At 52.0% G+C, this 14358-nt stretch overlaps 1 protein-coding gene and 1 long non-coding RNA gene across 6 annotated transcripts in view; one reads left to right on the top strand and one right to left on the bottom strand.

The window, feature by feature from the left end:
* The window catches only part of LOC127034143 (uncharacterized), a 150270-nt gene extending 140929 nt beyond the window's left edge, over positions 1 to 9341 (bottom strand). Inside the window, exon 1 of the long non-coding RNA XR_007769314.1 lies at positions 8740 to 9341. This is a non-coding gene — a long non-coding RNA (uncharacterized LOC127034143). The remainder of the gene's footprint in view (positions 1 to 8739) is intronic.
* Positions 1 to 10405, top strand: part of ACSF3 (acyl-CoA synthetase family member 3) — a 117184-nt gene extending 106779 nt beyond the window's left edge. For 3 of the 5 annotated variants that reach the window (XM_050922657.1, XM_050922659.1, XM_050922656.1), the window contains 2 exons: positions 2 to 113; positions 10089 to 10405. In XM_050922657.1, the coding sequence (XP_050778614.1) occupies positions 2 to 113; positions 10089 to 10206 (230 nt within the window). In that variant the 3' untranslated portion in view covers positions 10207 to 10405. The other 2 variants (XM_050922660.1, XM_050922661.1) reach the window with 2 other exon arrangements.
* Positions 10406 to 14358: the final 3953 nt, after the last annotated feature.

Below are 14358 nucleotides of genomic sequence, written 5' to 3'. Positions count from 1 at the left end.
GATGTGGCTGTGATAGGACCTCCAGACATGACTTGGGGCCAGCGGGTCAGTGCTGTGGTGAAATTGCAGGAGGGTGAGATGCTGTCTCTCAAGGACCTGAGGGACTGGGCAAGGTGAGTGCCAGTCATGGGACAGTGCACAGCAAATGCTGCAGTCTGCTGTTGTTGGGGTTGAGAGCACCACCTGCTCTTAAGGTTGTCTGATACTTTCCATTATAATACCCTTTTTCATTTGCTTATAACTTTGCCAAACGTCAGCTCTTTGGGCTGCAGTTTCCATGGGACTTGTATGCTGAATTATTTTGGAAAGTTTCAGCCAATATGGTTCATCTATTTCCAAGAACAAGTTATGGGGGAGAGAAGATACATTGATTTACCATAAAAAAAAAAAAATCCTGGCAACCTTTTCTTTAAGAAACTCTAGTGCCCATGTGCTTTGGAGCAGGGCTCTGAAATGTAGCCAGAGTTGGCCACTGAGTCAGGAATGTGCCTTTTGCTGTTCCCATGAAAATCCACTCAAATTTGACCCAGTTGTAGACCTCTGAAAAAACTCAGTTCACACATGTTGTCAAACTGAGAGGACAGACCAAGTGGGGTCCTGCAGGAAATTGTCTTGGGGATAGCACTAGTCAACATTTTCATTAATAGCAGCAAAGAATCCTGTGGCACCTTATAGACTAACAGACGCTTTGGAGCATGAGCTTTCGTGGGTGAATACCCACTTCCTCAGATGCATGTAATGGAAATATCCAGGGGCAGGTATATATATGTGTGCTAGCAAGCAAGCTAGAGATAACGAGGTCAGTTCAATCAGGGAGGATGAGGCCCTGTTCTAGCAGTTGAGGTGTGAAAACCAAGAGAGGAGAAACTGGTTCTGTAATTGGCAAGTCATTCACAGTCTTTGTTCAATCCTGAGCTGATGGTGTCAAATTTGCAGATGAACTGAAGCTCAGCAGTTTCTCTTTGAAGTCTGGTCCTGAAGTTTTTTTGCTGCAGGATGGCCACCTTAAGGTCTGCTATAGTGTGGCCAGGGAGGTTGAAGTGCTTCTCCTACAGGTTTTTGTATATTGCCATTCCTAATGTCTGATTTGTGTCCATTTATCCTTTTCCGTAGAGACTGTCCAGTTTGGCCGATGTACATAGCAGAGGGGCATTGCTGGCATATGATGGCGTATATTACATTGGTGGATGTGCAGGTGAATGAACCAGTGATGGTGTGGCTGATCTGGTTAGGTCCTGTGATGGTGTCGCTGGTGTAGATATGTGGGCAGAGTTGGCATCGAGGTTTGTTGCATGGATTGGTTCCTGAGCTAGAGTTATTATGGTGTGGTGTGCAGTTACTGGTGAGAATATGTTTCAGGTTGGCAGGTTGTCTGTGGGCAAGGATTGGCCTGCCACCCAAGGCCTGTGAAAGTGTGGGATCATTGTCCAGGATGGGTTGTAGATCCTTGATGATGCGTTGGAGGGGTTTTAGCTGGGGGCTGTATGTGATGGCCAGTGGAGTCCTGTTGGTTTCTCTCTTGGGTTTGTCTTGCAGTAGGAGGCTTCTGGGTACACGTCTGGCTCTGTTGATCTGTTTCCTTATTTCCTCGTGCGGGTATTGTAGTTTTGAGAATGCTTGGTGGAGATTTTGTAGGTGTTGGTCTCTGTCTGAGGGGTTAGAGCAGATGCGGTTGTACCTCAGTGCTTGGCTGTAGACAATGGATCGTGTGATGTGCCCGGGATGGAAGCTGGAGGCATGAAGGTAGGCATAGCGGTCGGTGGGTTTTCGATATAGGGTGGTGTTAATGTGACCATCACTTATTTGCACGGTGGTGTCAAGAAAGTGGACCTCCCGTGTAGATTGGTCCAGGCTGAGGTTGATGGTGGGGTGGAAGCTGTTGAAATCATGGTGGAATTTTTCCAGAGTCTCCTTCCCATGGGTCCAGATGATGAAGATGTCATCAATGTAGCGTAGATAGAGAAGGGGTGTGAGTGGACGAGAGCTGAGGAAGCGTTGTTCCAGGTCGGCCATGAAGATATTGGCATATTGTGGGGCCATGCGGGTGCCCATAGCAGTGCCACTGATCTGGAGATATATATTGTCATCAAATTTGAAATAGTTGTGTGTAAGTATAAAGGCACAGAGCTCAGCAGCCAGTTGTGCTGTGGCGTCATCAGGGATAGTGTTCCTGACAGCTTGTATTCCATCTGTGTGTGGGATGTTTGTGTAGAGAGCCTCTACATCCATGGTGGCTAGGATGGTGTTTTCTGGGAGGTCACCAATGCATTGTAGTTTCCTCAGGAAATCAGTGGTGTCACGGAGATAGCTGGGAGTGCTGGTGGCATAGGGTCTGAGTAGAGAGTCCATATATCCAGATAGTCCTTCAGTGAGAGTGCCAATGCCCGAGATGATGGGGCGTCCAGGATTTCCGGGTTTGTGGATCTTGGGTAGTAGATAGAATAACCCTGGTCGGGGCTCTAGGGGTATGTTGATTTCTTCTGGTGTTAGTGTAGGGAGTGTCCTGAGTAGATGCTGTAGTTTCCTAGTGTATTCCTCAGTGGGATCTGAGGGAAGTGGCCTGTAGAATTTGGTATTGGAGAGTTGTCTGGCTGCCTCCTTTTGATAGTCAGACCTGTTCATGATGACAACGACACCTCCTTTATCAGCCTCTTTGATGATAATGTCAGGGTGGTTTCTGAGGCTGTGGATGGCATTGCGTTCTGCACGACTTAGGTTGTGAGGCAAGCGATGTTGTTGTTCCACGATTTCTGCCTGTGCACGCCGGCGGAAGCATTCAATGTATAGGTCCAGGCTGTCATTTCGACTCTCAGGAGGAGTCCATGTGGAGTTCTTTTTCTTGTGCTGTTGGTGGGAGGGCACCCGTGTATCAGTGCACTGTTCAGTGTTGTCCTGGAAGTATTCTTTGAGTCGGAGACGGCGAAAGTAGGCTTCCAGATCGCCACAGAACTGTATCATGTTGGTGGGGGTGGCAGGGCAGAAAGAGAGTCCCCGAGATAGGACAGACAGATCAAGGATCTACAACCCATCCTGGACAATGATCCCACACTTTCACAGGCCTTGGGTGGCAGGCCAATCCTTGCCCACAGACAACCTGCCAACCTGAAACATATTCTCACCAGTAACTGCACACCACACCATAATAACTCTAGCTCAGGAACCAATCCATGCAACAAACCTCGATGCCAACTCTGCCCACATATCTACACCAGCGACACCATCACAGGACCTAACCAGATCAGCCACACCATCACTGGTTCATTCACCTGCACATCCACCAATGTAATATACGCCATCATATGCCAGCAATGCCCCTCTGCTATGTACATCGGCCAAACTGGACAGTCTCTACGGAAAAGGATAAATGGACACAAATCAGACATTAGGAATGGCAATATACAAAAACCTGTAGGAGAGCACTTCAACCTCCCTGGCCACACTATAGCAGACCTTAAGGTGGCCATCCTGCAGCAAAAAAACTTCAGGACCAGACTTCAAAGAGAAACTGCTGAGCTTCAGTTCATCTGCAAATTTGACACCATCAGCTCAGGATTGAACAAAGACTGTGAATGGCTTGCCAGTTACAGAACCAGTTTCTCCTCTCTTGGTTTTCACACCTCAACTGCTAGAACAGGGCCTCATCCTCCCTGATTGAACTGACCTCGTTATCTCTAGCTTGCTTGCTAGCACACATATATATACCTGCCCCTGGATATTTCCATTACATGCATCTGAGGAAGTGGGTATTCACCCACGAAAGCTCATGCTCCAAAGCGTCTGTTAGTCTATAAGGTGCCACAGGATTCTTTGCTGCTTTTACAGATCCAGACTAACACGGCTACCCTCTGATACTTGATTTTCATTAATGTTGATGATGATAGAGTGGAGAGTATGCTTCTAAAATGTGCAGATGACCCCAAACTGGGGCGGCAGGCACTTTGGAGGACAGGATTAGAACTTAAAATGATCTTGATAAATTGGATACTTGGTCTGAAATCAACACATGCATTTCAATAAAAGCAAGTACAAAGTACTGCACTTGGGAAGGAAAAATATGCACAACTACAAAATGGGAAATATCTGGCTAGGCAACAGTACTGCGGAAAAGGATCTGGGGGTTCTGGTGGATCACAAATCGAATATGAGTGAACAGTGTGATGCTACTGTGGAAAAGGCAAATGTCATTCTGGGGCATATTAACAGAAGTGTTACATCTGAGACGCACAAAGTAATTATCTTGCTCTTCTTGGCACTGGTGAGGCCCCAGCTGGGGTACTGTGTCCTGTTTTGGGCACCACACTTTAGAAAAGACATGAACTAATTGGAGAGTGTCCAGAGGAAAGCAACAAAAAGAAGAGGTTTAGAAAATACAATCTATGAGGAAAGATTGGAAGAATTAGGAAAGTTTAGTCTAGAGAAAAGATGGCTGAGAGGGGAACCTGATTCCAGTCTTCAGATATATGAAAGGTCGTTATAAAGAGGACAATGATCAATTGTTCTCCATGTCCACTGATGGTTGGACAAGAAGTAATGGGCTTAATTTGCAGCAAGGGAGATTTAGATTAGATATTAGGAAAAAACTTACAAACAGTAAGGGGAGTTAAGTACTAGGGCTGGTCTATGCTGGGGGGGGGTGTAGTCGAAGTATCTTAGTTCGACTCACCTGGCCGTTCTCACAGTGGCGCGTCGACTGCCGTGGCTCCCCTGTCGATGCTGCTTACTCCTCCTGCCGAGGTGGAGTACAGGTGTCGATTCGCAGATTGGTTACCAGCTGGGAGTATAGACGTACCCCTAGAATCGGTTACAAAGGGAGGCTGCGGAATCCCCGTCCTTGGAGGTTTTTCAGGATAGGTTAGAAAAGTGGCTGTCACTGGTGGCCTAGGTTTACTTGGTCCTGGCTCCACATGGGGGGATGGAGTAGGTGTCCTCCTGATCCCTTCCAGCCCGACATTTCCCTGAGTCTGTGCTCAGCAGAGACTGTTTAGAGTTCAGCAGCTGAAATCCCAAAAGATTCCACCCTCCCTGGTCTGCGCTGACCCTCTCTGCTTCTCAGTGTGACTGCCAGTTGGAAGGGCTTGTAACATAGTCTGGTTGTGTGTCATTATTGACATAGGTGCAGAGTGGCGGAGAGGCGGCGTGGGTCCTGTGATGGAAGAGTTCAGTAGTAAGACGTGGTTTCATTTGGAGGCCACTCTCAGACAGCTGTGGTCTCAAAGGGGCGTCTGGTGTGAACAGCTGGGAGCAGCGAAAACACACTCAGGGCGTCAGGCAGTCTGGTAGTTTGGGGCGTTGGTCACCAGAAGGAATGAACTAACTGAACCCAAACAAAACCAAAGTCATGTGTTAGGTTAGAGCCGGGCTGTCTGCCACAGGCTTGGGGATGCAGAAAGCTCAGCAGGTCCTGAGACCCAGTGCTAACTACTCGCCGTGGAGGAGGTAATGGAAGAGAATGGGCTGCGCTCCCCAGGAGTGCGCTTGACGAATGGTGCAGTAACAAGCTGGTTCTCTCCTGCACTAGTGGAATTTGCACCCTCTGTAGCCAGAAGGGGCTGTGCAGGGGAGAGGGGAAAGAGACCCCAAAGCACAGTCACTCATGGAACACACGGTGTGGCAGAGAACAGGAGCTAAAGCAGGGACACTGGGGGAGAAGCATCATGTTTCCTCCCTAGTTGTTTCCACCAAAGCAAGGACCTTTGCTCAGGTCTCGGCCTATAATGCAGCTATCTCCCCTCATCCTCCTTCCTGTCCATTTGTTCGTCAGCCTTGGGAAGCCCGTCCATCCCAGCGGGGGGGCTACAAGGCCCAGCACAGCCAAGGGAGCCCCTCCGACACCATTTGCACGTGCAGGCATGGGAAAGGTGCCGGTAGCTCAGAGGCATGCAGTGGCACAGCATTTCTGCACTCAACCCCTGAGGGCTCTGGGAGCCTCCGCAGCAGCTGAGAGATGGAGAAGCAGGATCACTTTTGTTTATTATTATTTATTTTATTATTACACTAGCAAAGTATGTAGTAGTGGAGCCATTTGTTTTCCTGGAGACTCCTCTCCCTAGGGCTGCGGATCATTCTGGGGAGGCTGGTGCTATTTCACAAACAGTAGGAACACTTGTTTCATCAAGGGCTGCACAGCTGCCCAATTAAAGATTCCCCTGGATTTGCAAAATCACAGTTGGAAGACTACAATTTAGCAAATGCAAGGAAGATTCTAGTTGGCCAGCTGCTGCTCTGATTAAACAATTACTTTGTGGGAGAAAAAATATCAAACAAAGGCACCAAACCCACACTGGCTGGTCCGCCAGCGCAGCCAAATCTGAGGCCCAGCATCCTGCCTCCTGCTGGCACTGCTTCATATTACTCCTTTTCCACCCACTAATCTGGGAATCCTGCTTCTCCCAGCGGGGCTGAAGGTACCTGGCAGTCTGCTCCGTGCCTTTAAATTGCTGGGCTCTTGGAATTACGGCTGGGACTCACCTTCCGGAGAGGGGGAAGCAGTTCTAATGTGTTTGCAAATCTACACTGGCTCTGCTTGCAAAAAAGGAATGTATGAGACACGGAGACAGGGAGTTGGAGATAAAGGCACCACAGAGTGTGTGTTTGATAGCCACTGTGCTTGTCTTACTGATAGGACTGGCATTGTCTCCAGCGGTTCCCTTTATCCTTACCTATTACAGCCCTTCCCCGCACAGCCGCCATCCCACATACTGTCTAGACGGCAGCTCAGAAAGACTATCCTGGCCTGTGTTGAATTATGTCCTTGACTTTAAGCTGGAGCCCAATGCGGTGCACTCCCCAGAATGCCAGGATGCGTTGCTGTTATAATTACTCTGTTAGCGTGAGGCCTGCAGTCACAGATGTTTCCTGCGGCACTGTCTGGACCAGCACATGCAGGTGTGCCCAGATGCTCCGACCAGCCCTCCCTTACTGTCTCCAGCTAGTGCGTCTTCCCAAAGCACTGGCAGGGAGCTCCGTGCTGCTCTGTGACCTCTCTGCTTTTGTCTTTGCCTGGGCTTCGTTCGCCTTTGTCTAGTCACAGTCTGCCCTTCAATCAAGGCAGTCCGTAGGGAGAGAGCTCTCCCATCTCCTCTGTTCACGGTGCTTAGACCCTCGCCGGCTTACACTGATTCTTTGCCCATGCGCACCAAAGATAGGAGCCCTTCAAATTAAGCCACTGAAATGTGAAGAGAGGAGAAATCCAGCCAGTGCCTGCTGTGCCTTAGAAGGGGCAGCAAGGCCCCAGGAAGCGTCCCTGCCCCTCACCCATGCGCTGTCTCCCAGGCACCACGCTCACGCTGGCTTTTCCCCTCAGTCCGCATGGTTCCCTCGCGCTCTGTCTCTCCCTTTATTTTATATGTCACTTACGTTTGTTTTTCCCCTTTCTCGCACTCACTGGCAGGCGACACATGTCCCTCTTCAGAGTGATTCATTTTGCAGCTTTCGCCTCCAATCTCGTTTCCTGGTGACAGGCGCCGTCCTGAGTTAGAGCCGTCCATATGGTAGGATGTGTTGATCGTTGGGTTTGGAGGGAGGAGGAAGGATGATGGTTGAAGAGCTCAGTGGACTTGGCATGTTGCATTAGAATCAGTGCCAGGGAGCTGCCTGTCGGAGCTGGGTATGGCCCGAGGTTGGTGACATGCAGGCAGCCGAAGGCGGGAGACAAGCCCCCTACTCTTCAAAGGCCAAAGAGACTTGGTTCCTGAGCTAGTTCTGTGCTGAAACTCCCTCCTGTGAAAGAGAAAAGGAACATGGGCCTGCGTTTGTAAGAGCGTACACGTCTGTGTGTGAGAGGCGCACAGGTGAGCCTGGGCAGAGTTAGCGTTTGGGCATAGCTGGCTGGCCTGCGAGCTCATCTGTAACGTTCTAGGCAAAGCGACTAGTAACGAGGAGACCCACTCAGAATTGTGTAATTTGCATGCTTTTGCTTCCTTAATGATATTACTCTGCATTTATCATTTGTTTTCCCTGCAACTGCTAATCATAAGGATTGATTAGTATCCATTCGGAGCTATCCATTCTGCTCACTGAAGGCAGTTCATCCTCCCCTCTCTGGGGGCATGCCCAGAGGTTTGTGGTGCGTTTTTTAACCAACCGGTGTGCACAGACAATGGGAGTGTGAAGGGACTGGGGAGCCCAGTAGGACTGTGATTGTCTCATCCGTCCCCAGCCAACATCTGGTTTGGGTCATAAGTGACGTGAGTCTCACTCTGCATGGTAGAGGGGTGTTCCCAGCTGAAAGTGAATCAATGGCTGTCGCTCCCAGCAAACTCGTTGTCACGGAGTCCCTGGGCGATGCTCTGGAACTGCTCCCCACCAAGCCAGTCAGGACTTTGGGGAGCCTCCTCTCCCTTGGAGCAGACTTGTTCAGGGCAAGAAGCTCACACGGCTTCACCTCCTGGGTCTCTCCTTGGAGCATTCAGCATCCTCTGCCCCTCCGTGCGCTTCCCACAGCGAGCCCACCTCAGTGGGGTCCTGGGGAAGCCACAGGGTCCTGCACCCCCACTTCGCAGTCAGACGTGACTCTCAGCCAGCCAGTAAAACAGAGGTTTATTTGATGACAGGAACAGGGTCTAAAACAGAGCTTGTAGATACAGCGAACCGGACCCCTCGGCCGGGTCCATTCTGGGGGGCAGTGAGCCAGACCCCCCCACGTCTGCACTTCACTCCTCGTCCCCAGCCAGCTCCAGACTAACAACCCCTCCCAGCCCCTCCTCTCTGCTCAGTTCCTTTCCCGGGCCAGGAGGTCACCTGATCTCTTTGTCTCCAACACCTTCAGCTGGCACCTTTGCAGGGGAGGGGCCCAGGCCATCAGTTGCTAGGAGACAGAGTGCCAGGCATTTAGGTGCACTGGCCCTTTGCTCTGCCAGATACTTAAGAACTGCCATGGGGACACTGAGGCACCAACACAGTATTCAGAGAAAACATTAAGAACATTCCTAGTTCATCACACTCGTGAAGGGCCAGCTGCTGCGGAGGCATCTCACTCAAACACCCTACCCCTCTCCCGGTGCTTTTGGCATTGTTATTCTCACTGCTCCCCCATCTCCTTGGGTCTGCACAGACACTACTGGGAGTGTACTGATTTCCAATTTCCTGTGCTAGGAAGAGGCTCTTACTGCCCATGCGTCAAATCCCCCCTGCAAACCCACGTCTTTTGTCAAGCCCCAGGTGTGGAACTCCTTCCCTGAGGGTCTCTCTGCAGCGCTTCCCTGGGCTTGTGTGTGTCTGAGTTAGGCAGGAACTTCCTGGAGCTGACACACCAGTGACGTCATGCTCCTGTGATTGTGACGTCATGGCCAGCCCCACAGTGGAATGAATTGGTCTGCTGACACCAGATCCCTTATGGTAATCGGCAGTGATGAGGCAGCAATGTTGGTGAATCCTTAGGAAGTGGCGAGTCGTGGGTCCAGGGAGGGCAGATGTCACATGTTAACGGGAGGCTGCCTGTCCCATGGTCTTCCTGAAATGACCCTTCTCTGAGCGGGATTTCACAGACGCATCCATCACGCTCAGATCAGCTGAACCTTCCACGCCACGATCTTGCTGTGTTGCCAGGACCCTTTGTTTCCTCTGTGAGCCTTGCCAGAGCCCTGCCATGTCCCCCCGTAATGGCCCTGTTACAGGGTGTCTCTGGTGTGCTTCGCTGGGTAGCTAGTTGTGGACAGAGCTGCTTGGCCCTGCAGGACTAAGAGGATCGTGTGTATCCCCCGGTGGTGCAGTCAGTTAAGGCCGGGATTGGGATTTCTCAGCTGCGTTCTATTGCTGGCTGTAGAATTTGAGTCATCTGCCAGAGCTGGGTTAACCCTTCCCGTTCCCGGAAAGGCAGGCCTCGCTCTGTGTGTGTGCATTAGGTGTAGGCATAGATTCAGGGACATCTTCCCTTTCTGCTTTGTTGGATGTTCTTATCACAGGTTTCTTAATCCCTGAACTCCCATATGTGCCACCATCCCGTGACATGAGGGAGCACTTCTTCAAGATTCATCTTCCTTTTACTGTGCGGCCCCAAAGAGAGAGGAGCGTACCGTCTGGTGGCTCTGGAGGGGAGGTACCTCTGTGATAGTGATGATTTATTGAAGAAGTATGTGTCTGTGTTCCAGGGAATCCATGGCGTACTACACCATCCCCACAGAGCTGCTCCTGGTGGAGGAGATCCCACGCAATCAGATGGGGAAAATCAGCAAGAAGCAACTTCTCAAGCATTTCTACCCAACCTAGTGAGGCATCAGGCTGAGAGCAGGAGCCAACTGAAATGGCTCCCCCACAATGCCTGCTGCCTGAATGGAGTCTCTTTGAGGAGCTTTAATGCATCCTAGTGCAATGGGTTTGCATGAAAATGATACTAATCAGGTGCTGTCAGTGATTTCTGTGCTCATCATGCTGGGATTGTCAGTCAATAAAATCTGATTTCATTCCACATGATCTCCTCATTCGCTGAGCAGAGCCTGGAGAAGAGCAAGGTTATGCTCCTTCTGTAGGAGCCATACTCAAGAATCTCAGAGCCACCCGAGAGACGCTGAGGAGCCAGGCCCAGGAATAAATTGTGTGTGTGAATACCAGGGAGGTCTGAAATATTTGTAAGTAAGAGGAGTGTCCTACATGCACAAGGGCTGATAATGGAGGACTTCAGACTCCTGAGGACTTGCTGGGCAGGTCCCTAGTTCACTGAGTTAGAGTTTAGATGCAGGGCTTTGGAGCGGAGCCGGAGCGCGGAGCAGCGGAGCTGCAGGTTTTTGCCTGGAGCTGGAGTGGAGCCGGAGCACAGCTCCAAAGCCCTGTTTAGATGGATGGGAAATGGCCAAGGGGAGCAGGCTGTGTTGGGGGCTGGGCTGAGGGGAGAAGCAGAATGCTGCCATGCGTGTCCCATCTTTCACTCCAGCAGCCCCAGGCTGACGGGATCCATTCTGCACCCCAGGGAGCAGCCATATGGGCTGGAGTGAAATGGTGCCAGCCTCATTGCCAAGAGCCCTGCAGTCGTTGTCCAGGCAGAGTCTGGTTTTGAAGGGGTTTCCACCTAGCTTCCTGCTCCAGACTGCAGTCAGCTGTCCCCTCCACCATAATCCTGCAAACCAACGGGAGCTGATGGCACTCGGCACAAGACAGACGAGGATCTACCCACCTGTGCCCAGGCTGTAGGAGTCAGTTTATGACAACAGGCCCTTCCCAGTAAATGTGGGCTGAATGGCTGTTTGCCACAGCTCCTGGCTACGGTCTGCTTCGCCATTGCCTCAGCCGGCAATTCTCAGGAGTTTCGGGGAATTTACAGGGTAAGCGTCGGGTAATCCCAAGGGGAACACAGAATTATTTGTCTCTTCTAAACCAGAGCCTAAGTGACATGGAAATGGCCTTAATACCCAACAGGTGTAGTCCCTGTACCATGCAGTCCGCACAGATAGTCAGCAGCTAGGTCCTATGCAGAGAATCTACTGAACCCTGTGTCGTTCCCAGGTAAGAGTGGCACATGGCTAGAAGGGACTTTACACTGTCTTGGCATGGATGGGAAGGTCTGTACAGGAACCGCTGAACTCTCCCCTCCCTGTCTTTGTGTCTCTGCATGCTCATCCTCGTTATTCTCTCTCTCTCAGCCTCAGGCCATATGCAGCTCATCCCAGATGAAATTACTCTTTAAATTAAACTCCTCTCTTCAGCCATCCGCAGTGATGCCTGTTAATTCTGCCTTGCTTTCCACGCTTCCCTCCGACTTCCCCTCCGTGGTGGGATTTCTGTTGTGCTTTGTTTTGTTTTTATGGAGCAGTTAAAGAATCCGTCATTTAGGGGAGTCTAATCTCTTTGTGGGAGCGTCTAATAACCTGCTGTAAATTGATATCTGTCCGTTGGCATGCTTCACCACACACCGCCTCCTGTCTTCCTGCAGATGTGAAGAAGCAGTAATTAGAGAAGCACAAATAAATACAAACTGTTCTTCATAACCCATGCGCAGCTCTCTCTCGCGTCCCCGCTCCGTGCCCAGGAAATGCTCTTTCCTCATGGCTGCCCTGGGCTGGCTAAGTGCAGACATGATGGTGGTGCCCATCCAGGTGCAGGGTTTATGCTGGTCCATGTGCTTTGTGTTGACCCCAGGCTTCCCTTCTGCATGCAGAGTGGACTCCAAAGGGCTCGTGGCCTGTAACAAGCCTAGGCTGTGCGAGGGGCCGTGTCTGGGGGTGTTCTGCCTGGCGGATTCATGGGGCACTACTGCCATTTGCCAGTGTGTCAGGAACAGTGCCTGGCCATGCCTGGCAGGTGAGAGGAAATGATCCAGAGCCCCCCGTGCGCCGGAGGGGTGGCAGGGTCCACAGGCTGCCTCCTCTGCTTGCTGGGGGGAAAACACACTGCTTGCTGGTGGGGCGGGGCAGGGGCTTCCACCACTCCCGGGAGAGGAAGGGAGCTGGTTGGGGGCTGGGGACAGATCTGAGCCTTGATTTGTTTTCTTTGCAGAGTTTGTTTTAAAAGCAAAGCACAATATACAGAGTTGAGGCGGGGGAGGGAGGTTTAGCTTGTCTGAAGCATGCGGAGGCTAACCCCCCAGGGTAATACACAGCACCCGGGAAGGAGAGATCACCCGCCAGGAACCAGCCTGTGGAGGTGGCACACAGGGCGTCGGGGAGCGATCACTCCCCATTCTAGCCGAGCGGCACCTGGGAGATGTGAATGTAACACCAGGACTGTACCTCCCACAGGAATAGTCGTAGCAGGGGCCAGGTTTCCAAAAGCCAACATCTGCGTGGGTCGGGGCCGGGGCCATGTGCATGGCCTGCAGGTTGGGCACCTGTAAAATAGGCTTTTGAAATCTGGCTGGAGATGGCTCCTTAATGTTTTGCCTGGCAACATCTCAGCTGATCCGTCCTCTCATTTGCAGAGGACATCCCTGAGCCCATCCCTTAGCTGCCTGCCTCCGACCCCTTTGGTAACGCACCGAGTCCAGCCTCTTGGTTTCCAGCAAGAGCTTCCAGTCTCCGAGTCCCTGTGCTGAGCTGCTGCTTCTCCCTCCCTGCTTCACAGCAGATTGCACCGGCCTTCTTTCCTCATCATCCGTCAGAGCTGCTGACAGCTGTACCGGAGCCCCCGCACCTCTGTGCAAACACTGGGCTCATTTCGGATGCTGCAGCCTGTGCAGAGCAGACCCCACTGAGATCTTACACTCTACTCTCAAATTAAAAACAGGAGCCAGGCGCCGGGGGAGCTGCGCTGCTGACAGCTCGATAAAAACCTGTTTGCTGCTTCCTCCTCACGCTCACCTGGCTACGGGGAAAAAACAGTCACTAAAAGGCTTTGATCTCAGCTGCTGGGCTCCTTGATGGAGAGTCGCTGTGCTCTGAGGAAGTGTGGCTGGCCAGGCTGCCCTGATGGGAATCTCTCTCATAAAGGTGGCAGGAAACCCCGTTCTCTCTCCTTCCCGCCCACACCCACCTGTCCGCTCAGCCATCCCAGGAAAGGTCAAGGCTTGTACTGGAGGGGAGCCGGGGGCCTGTTAATGCAGGTCAGTGGTGCACCTTGGCTGGTACCTGTGATGTGCCCCCCACCTGGGCCCTGCTCACCCCAGGTGTACAGGAAGCAGGAAGGCAAGCCCCACTTTGCTGCAAATTTCCACATCACAGCACACACACAACAGGGATGTGTGGGGAAGGCCCCGTAAGGAGAGATTCGGTTAATGTAGCAAAATCCCAGCAGGCCCGGTGTGTGTTAACCTAGATTCATGAGGCGGGGAGGCGTTATTTCAACAGTGCCCACGGGGGGTGCTGCAGGTCAGGATTGAGGGGCATTGGCAGACCTGGCCAGGGGGTGGGGGGGTGGATTTGAGCTGGGAGGTGGGAGGCTGCGCCGGGGGGCACTGGCAAAGCTGCGCTCCATCTCCCCACTGCTATCAGCCCCTCATCTGCCCAGGCACTGAACGCACTTGGGGTAGAAGCACTCTGCCACCCATGGTGATAAAGCGGGTGTGTGAGGGATGCGCTCCTGAGCGGTCAAAGGGATTATGCACTGAGTGTCCTGTCTGCTCCAGGCACCAGCGCATCATTCCGGATTCTACTGGGGGCTCAGTGGGGCCGTAGCGGAGTGTGCTCTCTGCCTGGCCCATGCATGCTCTCTGCAGCCCTACTCCAAGGGAGGCCAGGGGCCTCCGCTCGGAGTTCAGTGCCGCTTCACGCACGCCTGATAAGCTGGCTCTTCTGTGTGCTCTGACATTGAATAACTCTTCGCTCTTGGCTTCTGGAGAGAACAGCGGCTGCCATCGGCTGCACCACCCCTGGCCATTGTCGAGTGATTGTTCCTGTGTCTGCTGATAGTCTGGCTCAGACATGAAGAGAACGTGTATGGGAGGGGGTGCTGGGGGAATGCTGCCTGTGACTGGTATTCGGGGAGAGCGACTGA

Source organism: Gopherus flavomarginatus, chromosome 14, assembly GCF_025201925.1.
Source record: "Gopherus flavomarginatus isolate rGopFla2 chromosome 14, rGopFla2.mat.asm, whole genome shotgun sequence".
Taxonomy (NCBI): domain Eukaryota; kingdom Metazoa; phylum Chordata; order Testudines; family Testudinidae; genus Gopherus; species Gopherus flavomarginatus.
The sequence above is the reverse complement of the archived record's forward strand: the minus strand, read 5'-3'. Positions and strand labels throughout refer to the sequence as shown.